The sequence below is a fragment of the Emys orbicularis genome, chromosome 3, assembly GCF_028017835.1.
Source record: "Emys orbicularis isolate rEmyOrb1 chromosome 3, rEmyOrb1.hap1, whole genome shotgun sequence".
Classification (NCBI taxonomy): Eukaryota; Metazoa; Chordata; order Testudines; family Emydidae; genus Emys; species Emys orbicularis.
Window position 1 is genome coordinate 159,663,174 of NC_088685.1, and position 19,027 is coordinate 159,682,200.

Below are 19,027 nucleotides of genomic sequence, written 5' to 3' on the forward strand. Positions count from 1 at the left end.
GTCTCTCTAATATCTGTAGTTGTACAGTTATTTCATTTTATATTTTTCTTCTCAATCTACTTTATAGTGAAGGGATTCTCAAACCATCTGCATGATTGTGTGTGTGTGTATATATATATATATATAAATAACTAATATCTTTCTGCAGGTTGGCCTGGATGGAAATGGGAAAATAACCTGTGCGACCCTAGCCTGTTATTTATCAAACTGTAGTCTCTTTAGATTGTCTGTTACCCACAGTTACAGCTACACAGATTTCATAGAGGACCTGAAAAGAGTCTATAGACAAACAGGGCTGGAGGGCCAGAACACTGTTTTGCTCATCACTGATTCAGATATAGTTCAGGTAAATGCTTTCTGACATGATGTTTTTGCTAAAGTTAGAGTACTTGCATGCATGCTTGCTTTAGAGTTGTACTATTGTGCGGATACAAATATGTTTTGTACAAACAAATGGAGACCATGGGCTGAAAATTGGGCTCTTTAAAAGTTTGGTCCTGCTTCCTTTTAAAGTCAATAGCAAAACTCCCATTGATTTCAGTGATGCAGTATTGGGCTCCGACTATATGCTAAATAGTGAGAAACATCCTTTTTCCTAAACTGTATTCCTATTTCACACTGATGTGAAAAAATAGGCACCAATTTGAACAGAAAGAAAAAAATGAAACATTTAAAAGCGATCATACACTTCAATAAGTTAATTAGTTACCAAGATATATTCACAGTTCACCCATAGTTGAAAGAACGAGGTATTTGACTTTATGCTTCAAAAGGCACTCAGGGCCACAAGTTTCATGGTGTACCTGCATGCAACATTATGTATATTTTTTGTACTTGTGTATATTATATGTATGTGCCCAATGAAGACAAAAAACTAATATTTGGTGCTATCAGTGATTGGGAATTTTGTTCTGGTGCTTGTGCAGAGCAAATCTCTTTGCTCTGACAACCTGACAAGAGTAGACCTTCATATAAAATTTCAGCATTTTTGTTAATGGGATCAGAGGCAATAAGAAAATGGCCTCTTTTGTGGTATTTCTTTTTCCAGTTTTAGCCAAAAAAGCAGGATGAGAAAGCATATGAAAATTAATAGATAATGTAAAGTTAACCAGTTTTTTCACCTTAGAGAAGTTTCAGGTTTCATCTGAGTTGCAGGCAAAGATTTGGGTTAATTCCTCTTTTTCTAAACTGGTCCATCCATCCTAATTGTAATCCAAATACAGTAATGCTTAGGGCTACAAATTTGTCACTTCATTTTTTATCAAAAATCACAGAGCAGTCTTGGTAAATTTAGTAAAAGTCATGTGTTTAGGGGCCAATGGTGTGTAAAGTCACAGATATGAAAAGTCAGCTCTACCTCTTTAAATACAGTCTACATAAATCCCTGCAGAAGGGGCACCGACCACCCACAGCGGCTCCCTCCGCCCCAGCACTGCAAACCTAATCCCCGCCTAGTGCAGAGGGGAGGCCCTAAGGTGGGTCAGGAAAAGCTGGAGCCTGTCCTCTACTCATCCCACAGTGGTGGCTCCTGTCCCACAGGACTGGACCTGGCTCCCCAGTTGAGGCATTGCGACCTGGCACACAAAGTTACAGCACCACTCAGGTTTGGCCTGGTCATCCCTCTGTGATAACAGAAATGCGGCTGAGCCAAACCTGAGCGAGTAGTCCTGTGACCCTGACAGGTTGTAATGCCACTCAAACAAATTTGGCCTGGCAGCACTGCAACCCTTTGTGCCAGGTCACATTACCTGGAGTGGGGAGCTGGACCCAGCATATGGGACAGTGTGGGTCAGACTCACTCTCCAACTCCTCCCCCTCCCTGACCTCTTCTGCACACTGAGCCAGTGACTCATTTAGAACCTCCCCACAATCTACTGGTTTGCAATCCACTGTTTGGGAAACTCCCCTTTATTAAAATCACAGACACAAAGAAAAGTCACAGATTAACCAAAAAATCACTGAATCTGTGATATTTTTACCACTGTGACAAGCCTTCAGCCCTAAAAATGCTTTATGTTATAATGTATTGGTTTTAAAAGGAAATAAGTAACGAGTTTTGCAGGGATTACTAATTGTTGTTCTTTACCCTAGGATTCTTTTTTAGAACATTTGAGCTGCATTCTGAATTCTGGAGAAGTGCTTGATTTATTTGATAAGGAGGAGTTGGAAGGTATTGTTGTGAAGCTTACAGCTGTTGCCGAAAAGGCTAACTACTCTAACAGCAGAGAAGCTATTCTTTCATTTTTCATGCAGGTATTGTTTCAAATACATTAATTTTAGAGAATTTGAAACTTTTTAATCAAAATGTCCAAGGGCTAGACCCTGTTCCAATTGAACAATAGTTTTGCCATTGTCATCAGTGTGAGCAGGAGTAGGTAACTATCTAAGACCATTTCAAAGATGCCTACCTAAGTCAAAAGTTACTGAGGCACTTAAATCACTTTTGAAAATGGAACTTAGTGACTTCAATGTTTTGAAAATTTTGCCACATGTTTATATTATTACATATAATTTTTTAATAGTGGTAGTTTTGAATTTTAAAATTTATATTTTGCATCATATTTCACCCTTTGTTTTTACATTCAACCATCTAGGATGCTTACTTAAGTATTTGATTTGCTGAAATGTTTTTTCTTCTTCATAAAAAGAAAACTAAAGAGATGGTCTGTGTGACATTCCACAGGGTACAGTCTGAACTGATGGACTGCTATGTCCCCTTAGCTGTCCAACCTGAGATGCTTTTTACACTGCTTTGCTGGTGAACAGCAACTCCTCCTGGCTCTGCTCACTCACAGCCACCAGCATGTAAACTCACTCCCAGCTGAATACATGAATGCTATGCCCAGCCATTCATGAATTAGGGCGACACCCGCATATTCCCAGTCCCAGTCTTATGCACCAGAAATATGTGTTTTATACTGCCCAGTAGCCCTCTGGACAGTATAAATAAATTAATTAATTAATGGAGATATCCTATCTCCTAGAACTGGAAGGGACCTTGAAAGGTCATCAAGTCCAGCCCCCTGCCTTCACTAGCAGGACCAAGTACTGATTTTGCCCCAGATCCCTAGGTGGCCCCCTCAAGGATTGAACTCACAACCCTGCGTTTAGCAGGCCAATGCTCAAACCACTGAGCTATCCCTCCCCCTGAGGGAGCTCATAGATAGTCCAACATTCGAACACTAGGTAATGTTTATGCACCAGGCTTGTTGACCTAAGTAGAGATTCTCAAGCACTTCAGCCAAAACAAGTGTATTAACAGAGAAAGATGGTTTTTAAGTGATTACAAGTGATAAGGCTTAAAAATCAGAATTAGTTAAAAAGAAATAAAAGGATAAACACACAAACTAATACCTAAACTTTATCAAGGGTAATAGGTTTAAAAGCAAAAAGAAGTTTTTCTCAACAAAAGCTTACACCAGTCTGTGCTGGCTTGAAAACCGCGAGGCCAGGACCAGTCCCCCAGTTCAATGATGCTTCTTTTGTCTTTCAAGCAATGTAGTTGCCATCAATAGAGATGGAGGGGAAGTGGTAAGGTGGAGGTCACTGTCTCCCATTCTTATATCCCACTCCCCTCTTTGAGGATTAGTCCCACTGGGGTACAGACAAACAGTCTCCCGTGTATGTGAGGTTTGAAAAGTTTCTGGAAGGAAATGTAAATTCTTTGTTTATACCTTCCCGCCCTGCTGGTGAATAGCCAATTAAGTAGGTAATGGCGCTTTAGCACTATGCTGGCATGCCAGTGTGTCTTTGAGAAATTGGTTTGTGGATATTACCCAGAATTACAACATATTCCAGTAACAATCATACAGTAAAATCTCACAGCTTTACACACAGTGTTGTTACACACATCTTAACAGGACAGTGATATTCAGCATATTATAAGTTTTCAAATGATACATCACAAGGCATACTTTGTACAAAATATATCATAACCATATTAACGTGGTGAACATGGAGTACTGGGTGTCACAGTATGTCAACAAATTTCCAACAACAACTGGGGTCTGATTCTACAGTCCATATGAATGTGTAACTCCCATTTACTCTAAGAATTAAGCATGTGTAGGGACTGCAAGATCAAGGATATTATGAGCTAGCAAATTCACTAAGTATTTGCACTGTCTGCCTTTTCTTTTAGGTATTTTAATATTTTGTACTGTGTTTTTTATAGTCTTAAATGCGTGACTTAAAAATGATTAGGTAAATTTTTACATTGTTAATCATATATTAGTACCGTATTGTTGTCACTTAAAAAAGAGAGCATTACATTAGTAAAAAGTAGTAATCTTAACATAATTTTTTTAATAAAATAATTCCAGCCAGCAAACAGGTTTGGAAAAAGAGATATGTAACTGTAATTCCCCCTGCCAAAATGAAACCTTTATTTCAGAGAGTACGTAGCAAGCTTCATATTGTTTTGACGACAAGTCCTGCAGGACTTAACTTCCGTCAGCTTTGTCGGATATATCCTTCCATTGTTAATTGCTCTACCATTGATTGGTACAACAACTGGCCTGAAGAAGCTCTCCTGCATGTTGCAAAAAGCTACTTTAGCCATGAAGACATTTGTGATGACAGTGAGGTAGCGTAATAATAGAACTTACCTTTTTTTTTAACCGTAGTTAACACTTTTTCATTTATTGTGCATTTGATACCAGATTCAGACAACATGGAAATTGCAGAGCCAAATTCAGCAGAGATTTAAATGATAATGTAGGTCTGGACCTGATTTTTGCACTTGTTACATGAGTACAAATCAGGAATAATTTCATTGAAGCCAATAGGGCTAAAGTGGTGTAAAACCAGTATAACTGAGAAAAGAATCAGGCCCATAGAATGTATGTCAGAACATTGTTAAGACACCAATTTGATATAAAATGAGACCTATATGCTGAGGTGCAAGAACAGGGAGCAGTAGAAAAAACAGTTGTCAGGATGGTATAAAATAAAATTATTACTACATTGCAAAAATGATTTTTCCCACTTCCATGGTGATGTACAATTTTTGGCTTGGCTTATGGTGAATTTTACAAAAGCTGTTTTGCTATAGAAAACTGCTTTTCATTAAAGGAAAATTTAACCAAGCTATAATTGATGTGAAGTGAGTTTTCATTTTTTGCAAAAACAGTGAGTAGGAAAATTTTGCCATTCTCAATGTATATGTTTACATATTTTTCCAGGGCCTAATTGTCAAACATGATGGGTCAGAGTCTTCCCTCCCTCACTTACATTGGTGCAAATCTATTGGCTTCATTTTTACCATTATAACTAAGGCAAAGATTTTGTCATGGATATTTTTAGTAAAAGTCACGGACAGGTCATAGACAATAATGAAAAATTCATGGAAGCCCATGACCTGTCCCTGACTTTTACTTAAAATATCCATGACAAAATGGGGAACCTGGGCAGCTGGGGGGAGGCTGGGAGCTCCAGGGGCCCCTACCACCCATAGGGGCTTGGATCTCTTCAGTCCCCCTCTGCTGGCGGCTCTGAGCTGCGGGGGTCCCCCCTGCCTCCCGTGGTGGTCGGGAGCAGCGAGGGTCCCCCCTGACAGCCAGGAGCAGCGAGGGTCCCCCCTGCCACCCGGGGCAGTAGGGAGCAGCGGGGATCCCCCCTGCCATCTGGGGTGGTAGAGAGCGGCAGGGGTCCCCCCTGGGGACCCTACAGCTCTCATTCGGTGCTGGCTGAAGTCACAAAGGTCTTTGGAAGTCACAGATTCTGTGACTTCCGTGACCTCCATGTCTAAATCGCAGCCTTAATTATAACTGAAGACAGAATTTGACCCTTTGTATTGTTCAGTGTCCTCATTTGTAATAAAACTGTACAGGTTTTCACTTGGCAACAAGAGCTGAAATTCTTATTCAGGTATCCTTTTCATATTCCCACTCATGGGACATGTCAACTGGTGCAGTGTAAATGGTGGAACCTTCTTATAGCAGTGCCCCAGAGGGTATGTCTGCACTGCAATCCAAGGTGTGAGAGCAGCATGGATAAACCTACTCTGGCTTTGCCCACACTATCCTGACTAAAAGTATCAGTGTAGATGCAGTGGCACAGGCATCAATGCAAGCTGTACAAGCACACTGGGGACCCTGGGTGTGTATCATGTGGCTACCACACCTTGAAGCCCATGCTGCCCCATCTACACTACTATATCACACTACATGGTATGTCTATCCATGCTGCAGTAACACCTCAGATTGCAGTATAGTTGTATCCTTAGAATGCTCAAGCTCTCCTCCAACCCCCTCTCCTCCACTTTCCCAAACACTCCGGAGGCAAGCCTATAAAAAGAGAAGCAGTGGGACACAAGGAGAAATCTATTGCCAGTAGAGTTAAAGATAGGAGGAGGTTTTTAATATATTAGGAACAAAAAGAATCCTGAGAATGGTATTGGTCCATTACTAGATGGAAATGATAGAATTATCAATAATAATGCAAAAAGGTAGGAGTATTCAATAAATATTTCTGTTCTGTATTTGGGGAAAAAAATAATTTTAAATGAGGAATCATCTTTGAGTAGGTGGTGTATTTCCAGGGGTCCTTCAAGGGTCTATTCTTTGCCCTACACTGTTTAGTACTTATATCGGTGACCTGGAAGAAATCATAAAAAAATCTCTGATAGAGATCTCAGATGACACGAATTGGGTTGGTGCAAAAATAGACAATTGAGTAATAATTACATAATCAGCTAGCCAGGGAGGAGTTACAGCTCCCTTCCACTTGAATGGGCCATCACAGAGACATATTAGTCCTCGGTGACTCACTTTCACTCCAAGGCCATAGGGGCTTAATTTTCAATATATAGATACATTATTCCTTAAATATTACCTATATGCACATCTCAAAATGATTAGGAGTATCAATAAGTTACAAGTATTTGGTAGAAACCTCACCTGTTTCCCTTTATGGATAAGTACCATAAAAGCAGTGTATTTAGTGTAGTGAGTTTGTCAGGTCTGAGGCAGGAATTGCTCTTAAAGTACAGTGAACCCTTTGCCAGTTGACACCTATGGGCCTCTGTGTCACACTTCCCTAGACTTCATGCTTAAATAAGACTCAAAGATGTATACTTTAAACACTAAGAGTGTTTTAGCTCAGTGGGTTCTCAACCAGGAGTCCGGGGCCCCCTGAGGGGCCGTGAGCAGGTTTCAGGGGGTCCACCAAGCAGGGCTAGCATTAGACTTGCTGGGGCCAAGGTCAGAAAACTGAAGCCCCACCGCATGGGGCTGAAGTCCAAGGCCTTGAGCCCCACCGCCCGGGGCTGAAGCTGAAGCCTGAGCAGTTCAGCTTCATGGGGGGCCCCTGTGGCGTGAGGCCCCAGGCTATTGCCCTGCTTGCTACCTCCTAATGCCAGCCCTGTCTTTTACATGCAGGAAACCAGTTGTGCCACAGGTGGGCCATGGAGTTTTTATAGCATGTTGTGGGGGCCTCAGAAAGAAAAAGGTTGAGAACCCCTGCTTTAGCTTACTATAGTATCTTAATAGGGCTAAGTAATTTTGTAAGTCTCCCAATCTCTTTATTTCATGTTCTGACAACCCTAAAGGTCATATTACCTCTTCACAATCATTATCTAGATAGGTTAGACCAGGGATTTGGAGCAATCAAATTTTTGAATTGCTCCACTTCAGCTCCGGGCTCCGCTCCAAAGCCCTGGGTTAGACAGTGTATGGAAAAATGTTAAAGATAGCATCCATTCCTCCCCATGATGGGGTTAGGCCGTCGTCGGGCTATCTCTTGATATGAGGATGATGTCTGCCAGGGGAAAAGTCATTGATGAAACTTAAGATGGCTAAGGAGTCCAATTTGTGCTTTGTGTGTTTTTTTTCACATATGTGACAGGTGGTTGCTTGAAAAGAGCACAACTTCTGGCCAGAATGCTGTACCCTTTCCTTCTTCCTCTGCCGTTTCTCAGCCACTTGAGCAAGGCAATTCTCTTCAAAACAGGCTGAGGCTTGATGTATGATGCAACAATATTGCAGTCTATTGCCAGCCAGCTCTTCCCAATTGGTGCAATGCCTCCCTTCTTAAAATATACTTTCAGGGTGTTCTTGTAGCTTTTCCTCTGTCCCCCACAGATCCTCTTACCATCACTAAGTTGAGAAAAGAGGACTTGCTTCAGAAGACAAGTATCAGCCATCCACACACAATGACCAGCCCAGTTAAGTTGATGTTTCATAATTAAGGCTATGATTTAGTCATGGATATTTTTAGTAAAAGTCATGGACAAATCATGGGCAATAAACAAAAATTCACGGCCTGTGGCCTGTGCATGACTTGTACTATAAATACCACTAACTAAATCTTAGCTGGGGGGGTCGCTGCTCAGAGAGGGGGCATGCCCCCGGGGCCATCCACCCCCCGCTGCTCCGCCCACCCCTGGGACTACTGCCAGGGGCTGCTCACCTGCCGCTGCCCTGGCCACCCACGGGGCCACTGCTCAGGCAGTCCCTAGGGCCAGCTGCACCGGTCGCTGCTCAGGCGGTCCCCGGGGCCAGGTGCCTGGGGCCACCTGAGCAGTGGCCAGTGCAGCTGGCCCCAGGGCCTCTCCAGCAGTGGCCGGTGTGGCTGGCTATGGAGCCACTCCAGCAGGGCCACCTGACCAGCTGGTGCCAGGGCCAACTGCTTGGGCGGCCCTGGGGTCCGCCACACTGGCAGCTGCAGAAGTCACGGAGGTCACAGAAAGTTACAGAATCTGTGACTTCCATGACAGACATGGAGCCCTATTTCTAATCTTCACCTCAACATGGTGATGTTAGCTGCAGAGAGAATGCCGGCATTGGTATGATGGTCTTCCCATCTGATATGGAGAATCTTCCTAAGGCAGCACTATTGGTACCACTCCAGATGCTTAAGAAGGCTTTGGTTTGTCACTCATGTATCGCACCCATAAAGAAGTGTAGGGATGACTACGGTATTGTAGACCAGGATCTTAGTTTCCATCTGCAGATCTCTGTCAGTAAAGACACAATGGAGTAACTTTCCAAAGGACACATTGGCACAATGGATGCTATGTTCAATCTCTACATTGAGATTGGCTGTCTGGGAGAGGTGGCTACCAAGGTAAGGAAATGCTCAGCTTTCCAGGGGTTCACCACTGGTGACAATTTGTGGGAGAACAGGGGCAACTAGTGTGGGGGCAGGCTGGTGGAGCACTTTCGTCTTCCCATTCTTGAAGGAAAGTCCCAAGCTATGATAGGCTCCTGAGAAGAGATCTAGGATGGATTGCAAGTCAACCTCAGTCTGAGCAAAGATAGCACAGTCGTCAGCATACTGAAGGTCAGTAATAACAATCCTGATTACTTTAGTTTTAGAATGAAGACATCATTGATTGAAGAGCTGACTGTCCATGCGATACTCAATCCCAATTCCAGAAGAACGGCGATCACGAGTGAGAATCAAGATTACAGTAAAATAGATGGAAAAAATTGTTTTGACAATAAGACAGCCCTGCTTAACACCAGTACAGATGGTGAATGGGTCCGTCTCCAACCCATTACAGAGGACAGTGGCTGTCATCGCATCATGAAGTAACCTGAGAACATAAATGAACTTCAATGGACAACTGAACCTAAACAGCATCTTCCATAATGCTTCATGATTGATGGAATCAAAGGTTTTAGGTCAATAAATGCCATAAATAGGGCTCTGTGTCTGTCACGGAGGTCGTGAAAGTCATGGATTCCGTGACTTTCCGCTACTTCCATGACTTCTGCAGCAGCCAGTGTGGCTGGCCCCAGGGCCACCCACACAGCTGGCCCCAGGGCCGGCCACAGCTGGAGCAGCTCTGCAGCCAGCTGCAACAGGCGCTGCCAGAGTTGCCCCAGGGCCATCTGCACCGGATGCTGCTTGGGTGTCCCTGGGCAGCTGGCCCTGGGGACCGCCTGAACAGCGGCAGGTGCAGCTGGCCCTGGGGACTGCCTGAGCAGCAGTTCCAGGGGCAGCCGGAGCAGTGGGGGAGGTAGCACCGGGGGCGGCCAGAACAGCCACTGCTCAGCAGTCCCCGGCAGCTGGTGCTGCTGGCCCCGGGGGCTCCCCCCAGGCTCCCTCCTGAGCAGCTGTCCCCTGGCCCACTCTCCCAGAGCAGCGGCACCCCAGCTAAGATTTAGGCAGGGATATTTATGGTACAGGTCACGGACAGGTCACAGGCCGTGAATTTTTGTTTATTGCCTGTGACTTGTCCATGACTTTTACTAAAAATACCCATGACTAAATCATCGCCTTAGCCATAAACAATGGCTGGTGTTGTTCTCTACACTTCTCTTGGATCTGTCATGCAACAAAAATCATGTTGGTGGTGCCCTGAGACAGCCTGAAATCATATTGGGATTCTGGAAGGACATCTTCAGCAAGAGGGAGGAGACGGTTCAAAAGGATGCAAGCAAGGACAGAAATAGAGAGGAAGGCAATACCTCGGTAACTCCCGCACATTGACTTGTCCCCTTTCTTAAAAATTGTCACAATATGGTCATTCTTTAGGTCAGATGGAATTTCCTCATTAACCCAAATTCTAACAAAAAGTTGATGCAGTTTTTGCACAAATGCTATTCCACCACCTTTGAAAACCTCCCAGGGATGCCATTTGGGCCTGGTGCCTTGTTGTTTCTTGTCTGAGTGATGGCTTGCCAAACTTCCTCAGAAGATGGCGGGGGGTAGCAAGAGGTTCTATTACTGGATGCTGAGGAATGGACTCAATGGTGGCAGCTGAGACTTCAGATTCACGGTTCAATAGTCTCGAAATGTTCCTTCCAACATTGCTTGAAGGCCATTGTCCTTAAGAAGGATGGAGTTGTCCTGGGATCGCAGAGGGATTGTGCCATTTGAATGTAGATGGCTTTTGTTGCTTGAAAAAAGCTTCTCATGTCATGCTGATCAGCGAAACACTGGATCTCCATGGCCTTTGCTTGTCACCACTGATTCTTGATGTCACGCAGCTTCCTTTGAACACAGCTTTAAGCCAATGATAAGTCTCTGGTATTTGCTGATTAGAGGGTTCATTTTGCCAAGTGCAAAATGTGCTTCTCTTCTAGTGAATAAGTGCTATGATTTCCTTGTTGTTCTCATCAAACCAATCCTTATGGCAGTGAGTGCACTATCCAATTGATTCAGCACGTGCCTTGTGAATAATGGTCTTGAATTCCTCCCAATGTGTTTAGATGTCATTGATGTTGTCAGGAAAGTCAGAGAGCCTCTCAATGAGGTGTTGCTGAAGAGTCTCGCAACTAGCTTGTTTTTGAAGTGCCTTGATGTTAAATCTCTTTCACGTTCCTTTTGGTTGTTTATGGTGTTGTGGTGCAAGCTGCATGTTCATGATTGATCTGACTAAGCGATGAACGTAAGACCACTTGGAAACACCCACGTTCCAAACACTGGCATCTTTTTCACTGTCATTGTCAGAGCCTGTGATTGTACTGTTGTCCATATTACATGAGCCATGAGAGGTACGGATGACTGCTGGACAGACCATTGCTGGGGTTAGGACCAGAGCAATGGCTACTGCTATGGCATGTCTTAGAAATGTTCCAGTTGCTGAGATCCGTAAGGCTGGTACAGGGAGCTCTATACATACGTTTACAAAACACTGTTCCCTAGATCTACTGTGTAGATCAGACACTTAGTTTGGTAGGGCACTACTTCATTCTCTATTCAGTTAGAACTCCAAGTCCCATGATCCATTCATGGGGTATTGCTTGCCAAATTATGCTGTGAGTGGGAATATTCAGAGGACTCTCCAAGAAGGAATGAAGTTTAGTAACCTGTAACTCGAGTTCTTTGAGATAGACTCTGCATATTCACATTCCCTGCCCACCTTCCTATCTTCTTTGGAGTCCTAATAAAAACTTGGCTCTGGGGAAGTGGTGGTAGGAGTTGAGGTGGTAGAGGGTGTCATGCTCCCTTTTATAGCTTCACCCTCAGAATATCCAGGAACAGAGGAGAGGGGTAGGAAGAACACATGATCACTCTAAGAGACACTGCTACAAGAAGGATTCATTGCCTAAGTTGCATCAACTAGGACATCCCCTCAGTGAGGATATCCAAAGTCCATCTCGAAGAATTCTGGTTACAGGTACATAATTTTAATTTTCTATTAACTTTGCATGCCAGTATATGAAACATTATTTGATTACTTTGTTTTATTATTACTACTAATACTAATATAATAAGCATTAATTAATTAATATTAATAAGCATCATTTTATTAATTTATTATTTCCTGTGTATTTAACAATGTTACATGAACCAAAATATAAACAAAAATGAATACTATAACTTCAAAAATATGAAGATTTTACTTTTTCATATTTATTTAAAATCATGTTGTCTTCCAGAACTTAACAAACATGGTTGCCCAGGTATGTGTTGAAATCCACAAAAGTGCATCTACAACAACGGAGAAATATTTGAAGGAAACTAAAAGGCACTACTACATCACTCCTAATAGCTATTTGCAATTCATAGACACCTTTTCAAGCATATTACGGAGCACAAAAAAGAAAAGTCTGTTTAACAGGTGAGAAATTAATAACATTTTCCCATTGTGCTCTGCTGCAATGTACAGCCACATAAAATATCCTGCTTCAAAGGAGCAAAATATCAAAACCAAACACAATGGGTCAAATTTTCAAAACTGGACACCTAAAATGTCCTTGTAAAATCTATGAGCATGTATGCACTAATATTGTGCAATAGAATACAGATGTGTAAGAGTGATTGCGTGCACAGTTACCCATTTAACATGCATAATTTTATATGCGAAGTTACCTGATATTATTTCTAGGACTGTCAATTAATCACAGTTAACTCATGCGATTAACTCAAAAAAATGAATCGCGATTAATTGCAGTTTTAATCGCACTGTTAAACAATAGAATACCAATTGAAATTTATTAAATATTGTGGATATTTTTCTACATTTTCATATATATTATATTCTGTGTTGTAATTGAAATCAAAGTGTATATTATTTTTTATTACAAATATTTGCACTGTAAAAATGATAAAACCAATAGTATTTTTCAATTCACCTCATACAAGTAGTATAGTGCAATCTCTTTGTCGTAAAAGTGCAACTTACAAATGTAGATTTTTTTTGTTACATAACTGCACTCAAAACAATGTAAAACTTCAGAGCCTACAGGTCCACTCAGTTCTACTTCTTGTGCAGCCAATTGCTCAGACAAACAAGTTTGTTTACATTTAAAGGAGATAATGCTGCCCACTTCTTATTTAGTGTCACCAGAAAGTGAGAACAGACATTCACATGGCACGTTTGTAGCTGGCATTGCAAGGTATTTTTGTGCCAGATATGCTAAACATTCATATGTCCCTTCATGCTTTGGCACCATTCCAGAGGACAGGCTTCCATGCTGATGACGCTTGTTAAAAAAAAATGTGTTAATTACATTTGTGACTGAACTCCTGGGGGGGAGAACTGTATGTCTCCTGCTCTCTGTTTTACCCGCATTCTGCCATATATTTCATATTACAGCAGTCTCAGATGATGACCCAGCATGTTGTTCGTTTTAAGAACACTTTCACTGCAGATTTGACAAAACACAGAGAAAGTACCAATGTGAGATTTCTAAAGATAGCTACAGCAGAGACCCATGATTTAAGAATCTGAAGTGCCTTCCAAAATCAGAGAGGGATGAGGTGTGGAGCATGCTTCAGAAGGGCAACACTCCGATGCGGAAACTACAGAACCTGAACCATCAAAAGAGAAAATGAACCTTCTTCTGGTGACATCTGACTCAGATGATGAAACTGAACATGCGTTGGTCTGCACTGTTTTGGATGTTATCGAGCAGAACCCAGCATGGATGTATGTCCTCTGGAATGGTGGTTGAAGGACGAAGGGACTTATGAATCTTTAGCGCATCTGGGACGTAAATATCTTGCAACCCCGGCTACAACAGTGCCATGCGAATGCCTGTTCTCACTTTTTGGTGATACTGTAAACGAGAAGCAGGCAGCATTATTTCCTGCAAATGTAAACAAACTTGTTTGTCTGAGCGATTGGCTGAACAAGAACTAGGACTGAGTGGACTCATTGGTTCTAAAGTTTTACATTGTTTTATTTTTAATGCAATTATTTTTGTACATAACTCTACATTTGTAAGTTCAACTTTCATGATAAAGAGCTTGCACTACAGTACTTGTATTAGGTGAATTGAAAAATACTGTTTCTTCTGTTTTTTACAGTGAAAATATTTGTAATAAAAAATAAATATAAAGTGAGCGCTGTACACTTTGTATTCTGTATTGTAATTGAAATCAATATATTTGAAAATGTATAAAACATCCAAAAATATTGATATAAATGGTATTCTATTATTGTTTAACAGTGCGATTAATCGCACGATTAATCACAATTAATTTTTTTAATCGCTTGAAAGCCCTAATTATTTCTAAAGATCCCAAAGTCAATATATAATAACTTATATTTTATTTAATCTTCACACTGTCCATATATTAGAGGATGTTTCAAAATATTAAAAACCTCCTAAAATGCATTTGTTACACTAGAGGCACCCAAGCAGGTGGAAGTAGTCAAATATATCCCAAAGTCAATATATAATAACTTATATTTTATTTAATCTTCACACTGTCCATATATTAGAGGATGTTTCAAAATATTAAAAACCTCCTAAAATGCATTTGTTACACTAGAGGCACCCAAGCAGGTGGAAGTAGTTGTAAATTTCCCTGGACAAGCTAATCTCTCCCTGGGGCAACAAAATTACCCCCACAATCCTGTATCTATCCTGCAACACCGTCTTTACAGTTGGGACCCCATAATAACCCTGCCAGGTATGATTCCTCAGTGGACGTGGTAAATCAGCTCAACTCTGGATTCCCTTCCCAGACCATCTCTCCAGCCCATACTGCAAATATTTGGGCTGTGTTGGCCTTTTGTGGGCCTTCATTGGAGGGGAGGTTGTAGTAGATTTCCACTGCTAAAGCCTACCCCTCCACCCCTTCAGTCAGATTTTCCCAGAGCAGAAGTTAGCATAGACCATTGAATGAAACTGGGCTGTTATCTTTAATGACAAATAAAATAAAAGAACAGAACTAGATAATGCACATTGCAACTTAATTTTTATTTTTAGGGCTTGTTTTTACAATGGTCTGACCAAGCTTCTGGAAGCAACATCATTGGTTGCAGAAATGCAAGAAGAGTTGCTTACCCTGGGCCCTCAGATAGAGCAAAAATCAAAGGTATGTTTTAATTACAAATTACTTTCTGTAGTGGGCTTTAAAAATCTTCTGTGACCTCCCATTCCACCTCCTCCTCTCAACAAAATTCAGGACCTAAAACCTACTTGTTATATCACCCTTGCCAATGAGTTACATTATACCCTTTCTCCTTCAACACTTCCATGGCTGACAGGAGATTCAGACACAGTAAAGAGAAGTCAGTTTCCTGGTTGGCTCATGAGAAAAAGAAAAAACACAATGCATTTCTGAAATGTTTCAATCTTCTCACTATTCCATCATCTCACCAAGTGTATTTGAAATTCTGCAGTCAAAATGTTTTGTAAAGGAAAACCTTTTTTTTTTTTTTCCTGTTAGGAGATAGAAGAACTCGTGGAAAAACTTCATAGAGACTCACTAGTAGTGGAGCAGGTTCGAACTCTTGTTAAACAGGATGAAGAAATCATGGCTGAGGAAACAAAAGTTGTGGAAGAATACGCTCGGGTACTGAGTCTCTTGTGGTCTCTTACAGGTTTTGGTTTCTGTGGGCCTATTTTTACAAACCATTAAGAACACTCTGGGCATTAACAACCTTGCAAGATCCAGTTCTATCTATGGGTAAAAATAAGTAGTTCCAAAAAGTGCAGAAATTTTCATATGCCTTCAGCATAGATATTGTTTTTTTTAGGAATCTTCACCATATTATAAAATTTAAAGTAATAAAAACTGATCGATCTCTGTTTTAGTTCTTTCAAGCATGATTCTGATTAGAAAAGTAACTATGCATGAACAGCATCTTAGTACTTCAGACATCATCTTTTTGTGTGTCTTACTCGCAAAACAAACATTTTCCTACTGGTGGTTACAGTGTACAGAAAACTGGTTTTGTTCAAGTACATATTGCCAAAAGAAAATGCCAACTCTAACCTTTTTCTGTGGGCTGTGGGGTTTTGTTTGTTTGGGTTTTTTTTTTACAATGTAGCAAGCAACTGAAGAGCTAAATGCTGTATTGCCAGCTTTAGAAAAAGCCCTCGCTGCTCTAGATGCATTGGACAAAGCTCACATTGCAGAACTCAGGTAGGTCTGTTTTGTTTTAAAACTTTGTCACTGTTCCAACTAATAGCAATCTTCAGTTCTGGAACAATAATGCTGGCAAATTACACAACAGAGCAAAGGTTTCCACCGGAGTTCCTTCCATACAGAACATCCGTAACTAAAGAAAATGATTTTGAAAGTGCAAACAATGCAATCTTGCCTACATTTCAAGCTGACTCACTCTTTTACTCTTAATTCTTTATGCTTTCATGTGTCAAATTAGTTCCTATGGGTTAGTTTATTCTCTTTCTAAATCAAGACACAGACACGCCCACCACCCCTATATTGGGTCAAAAGGGACTTGTCAGAAATTTTCATTTTCTACACTTTTATACACAGACCTTTCTCAGGGAAAAGGGGTGAAGGATGGTGTCATCAGATCTCAGTTGTTTTCCTCTATTAATATAGGTTTGTTTTTATTTTCTTCTCTATTCTATTAATATAACAATATAGTACTTTGTAGTATAGTTATATACTAATTAGTAAGAACACAGAAATTAGTATTAATTTAGAAATTAAAATAATAGTTCAGACTATTGAACCATCTAATCCAGTAGCCTGTCTTTGAGGTGGGCCAATACTGGATGATTTAAATGAAAATATACAGTACCATATTTTGTATGAAACTGCTGATCGTTATTAATTTCTCAAATGTTTCTTTGTTTTTTACAGAGTATATACTCATCCTCCTCCTCTTGTACTAACTGTTATGAATGCAGTTTGTATTCTTCTGCAAAAGAAACCTAGTTGGGCAACAACAAAGCTCCTCCTTGCAGATGCAGGATTCCTCAAAAAATTGGTTACTCTGGATAAAGATAACCTACCAGAAAAGGTAAAGGGATGATATAGTGCCCAATAATTCATCTTCACTTCTTCTAGGATTCTTCAAAAGATGTTGATTTTGTCTTGATAAAGACTGAATTTTGTATAATAACTTTGGGCCAGATTCAGTCCCATGTTGCAGCCCCTTTATGCCACTGTGGCAGGATGAAGGGGCTACAAAGGGGACAGAGGCAGAAACAACTGCTGCAGAATCCTACTGTCATGGATAGGCTTTCTCTTCCCAGCATAGACCTGAGATAATACCTTTATGCTGGACTCCCTGGCAGCTCCAGAAGTATGGGCCTTGTCAGGGGCAGGATGGGAGGGTGAGGAAACAGAAAGTCATGAGCACACTGTGCTGTGTGCCACTGTAATTGTCCATAGAGGGCTATTACAAACTGACACAATTTAGATTAGCTCATGGGCTGCTCTGAGTTGAGATGAGGACTGGGGACAGAACAGAGGAGGTGCAGAGGTGGTTTAAAGCTTCCTTTCTCCCCAACTCAACTGGTTTAGTGCTCAATGAAGAACTGGAGGAACACAGAACCTTCCCCTTTCTATCAATATGTAGAAAAGAATGGATGAGTGTAATGCTTTTAGAAAAAATTAAACCAGTAGTTTCTTCTTTGAGTGCTTGTTGGTATATATATTTCAGTTTTGGTGCGCATGCTCCCCATGTGTTTTTTTGGCCAGCATCTGTTTGGGGCTGCACTGCACCCTGAGTGTCCTTGTGGTCTCATATTGAGGGCATCAAAGGTGGAGGTGGTCCACCTGCAACTCATTTCCTTCTCACTGCCTGTGGCTGTAAAACAGAGCTTCCTAGTATCCATGACATATCTGTTTTTAGCTTATTATACTAGTTCTTTTGCACATATTAGTGTTAATTTAGGAAAAGATAGGATTAGTTGCCTGTTGGCAAAATTTTTATAAGTTTTTGTTGTTCAGGAAGTTTTTAAATCTCACTTCCCTCAGCAGAATTTTCTTCTTAATATCAAGGTTTAGGGGTGTTGTAATGGTCTGGGGGACCTGCCTACATACAACTTCTGAATTCTCTTTGATATTTTGAACTCAGTATACATCTATATCGAATAATAATTCAATTTCAATTTCAATAACCTCCATTTTGTTTTCTAAACACCATTGCAATTGTAAAAACTGTTCTGTGCCTTCACCTTGTGTGAGGCAAACCCACAACCAGACTACCACTGCTCACTCAGCTGCCAAGATTCACCCCTCCAACAGAGCCTGCAGTGACTCAGCACTCAGGCATGCTGTAGCAGCCTATCCCTGAGCAGGGCCTGGGTCAAATAACCCCAAGGCACAGATATTTTACTGATGGCACCAGATGTCAGGTTAGTCTCTGCTACAGCACTACTCAGCCAGGAACCTTACCGCTGTCTCACTGTGTTATAGACTCCCTCTGCTTCCAGCCTGCCTTTGGTGCAATTCCTGCCCCGGTGCAATTCCTGCCCCAGCCTTACCTGAGCCTTGTTCCAGCTTGCTTCAGCCTTGCCCATACCCTAGTCCGATTGTGCTCCAGCCCTGTTACTGACCCACTCCAGCCCTGCATCCACCTCCTGACCCCCCAAACCCTCAGACTGACTCCCACCCAGCTTCAATCTTTGGCCTGAATTGGGACTCCACCTATAATCCTGATTTGGTTTGCCTCTGGACTCTGACCTCAGTTCTGACCCACAGCCTCTCCCTAACTCAGCCCAGACCCAACTCTATGGCTGTCTTCGACCCTTGTACCTGTTCTTGACCACCTCTCTAACTACCAGGTCTGCCCGCCTCAAACCAGAGCCTGACAGTTTGCACAGACTCCGTACCAGGCACTGGTGAGGACTCAGCTGGAATATTGTGTCTGCACTTTCAGAAATATATGGACAAATTGGAGAGGGTCCAGAAGAGA

The 19,027-nt window shown here is 41.6% G+C and overlaps 1 protein-coding gene across 1 annotated transcript in view; it reads left to right on the forward strand.

Annotated features, from left to right (window-relative positions):
* DNAH14 (dynein axonemal heavy chain 14) overlaps positions 1–19,027 on the forward strand; it is a 451,367-nt gene that overhangs the window by 341,239 nt on the left and 91,101 nt on the right. The window contains 8 exon segments of the mRNA XM_065401478.1: positions 149–346; positions 2,092–2,253; positions 4,394–4,585; positions 12,333–12,514; positions 15,114–15,222; positions 15,577–15,702; positions 16,181–16,275; positions 16,966–17,125. Of these exon segments, the coding sequence (XP_065257550.1) occupies positions 149–346; positions 2,092–2,253; positions 4,394–4,585; positions 12,333–12,514; positions 15,114–15,222; positions 15,577–15,702; positions 16,181–16,275; positions 16,966–17,125 (1,224 nt within the window).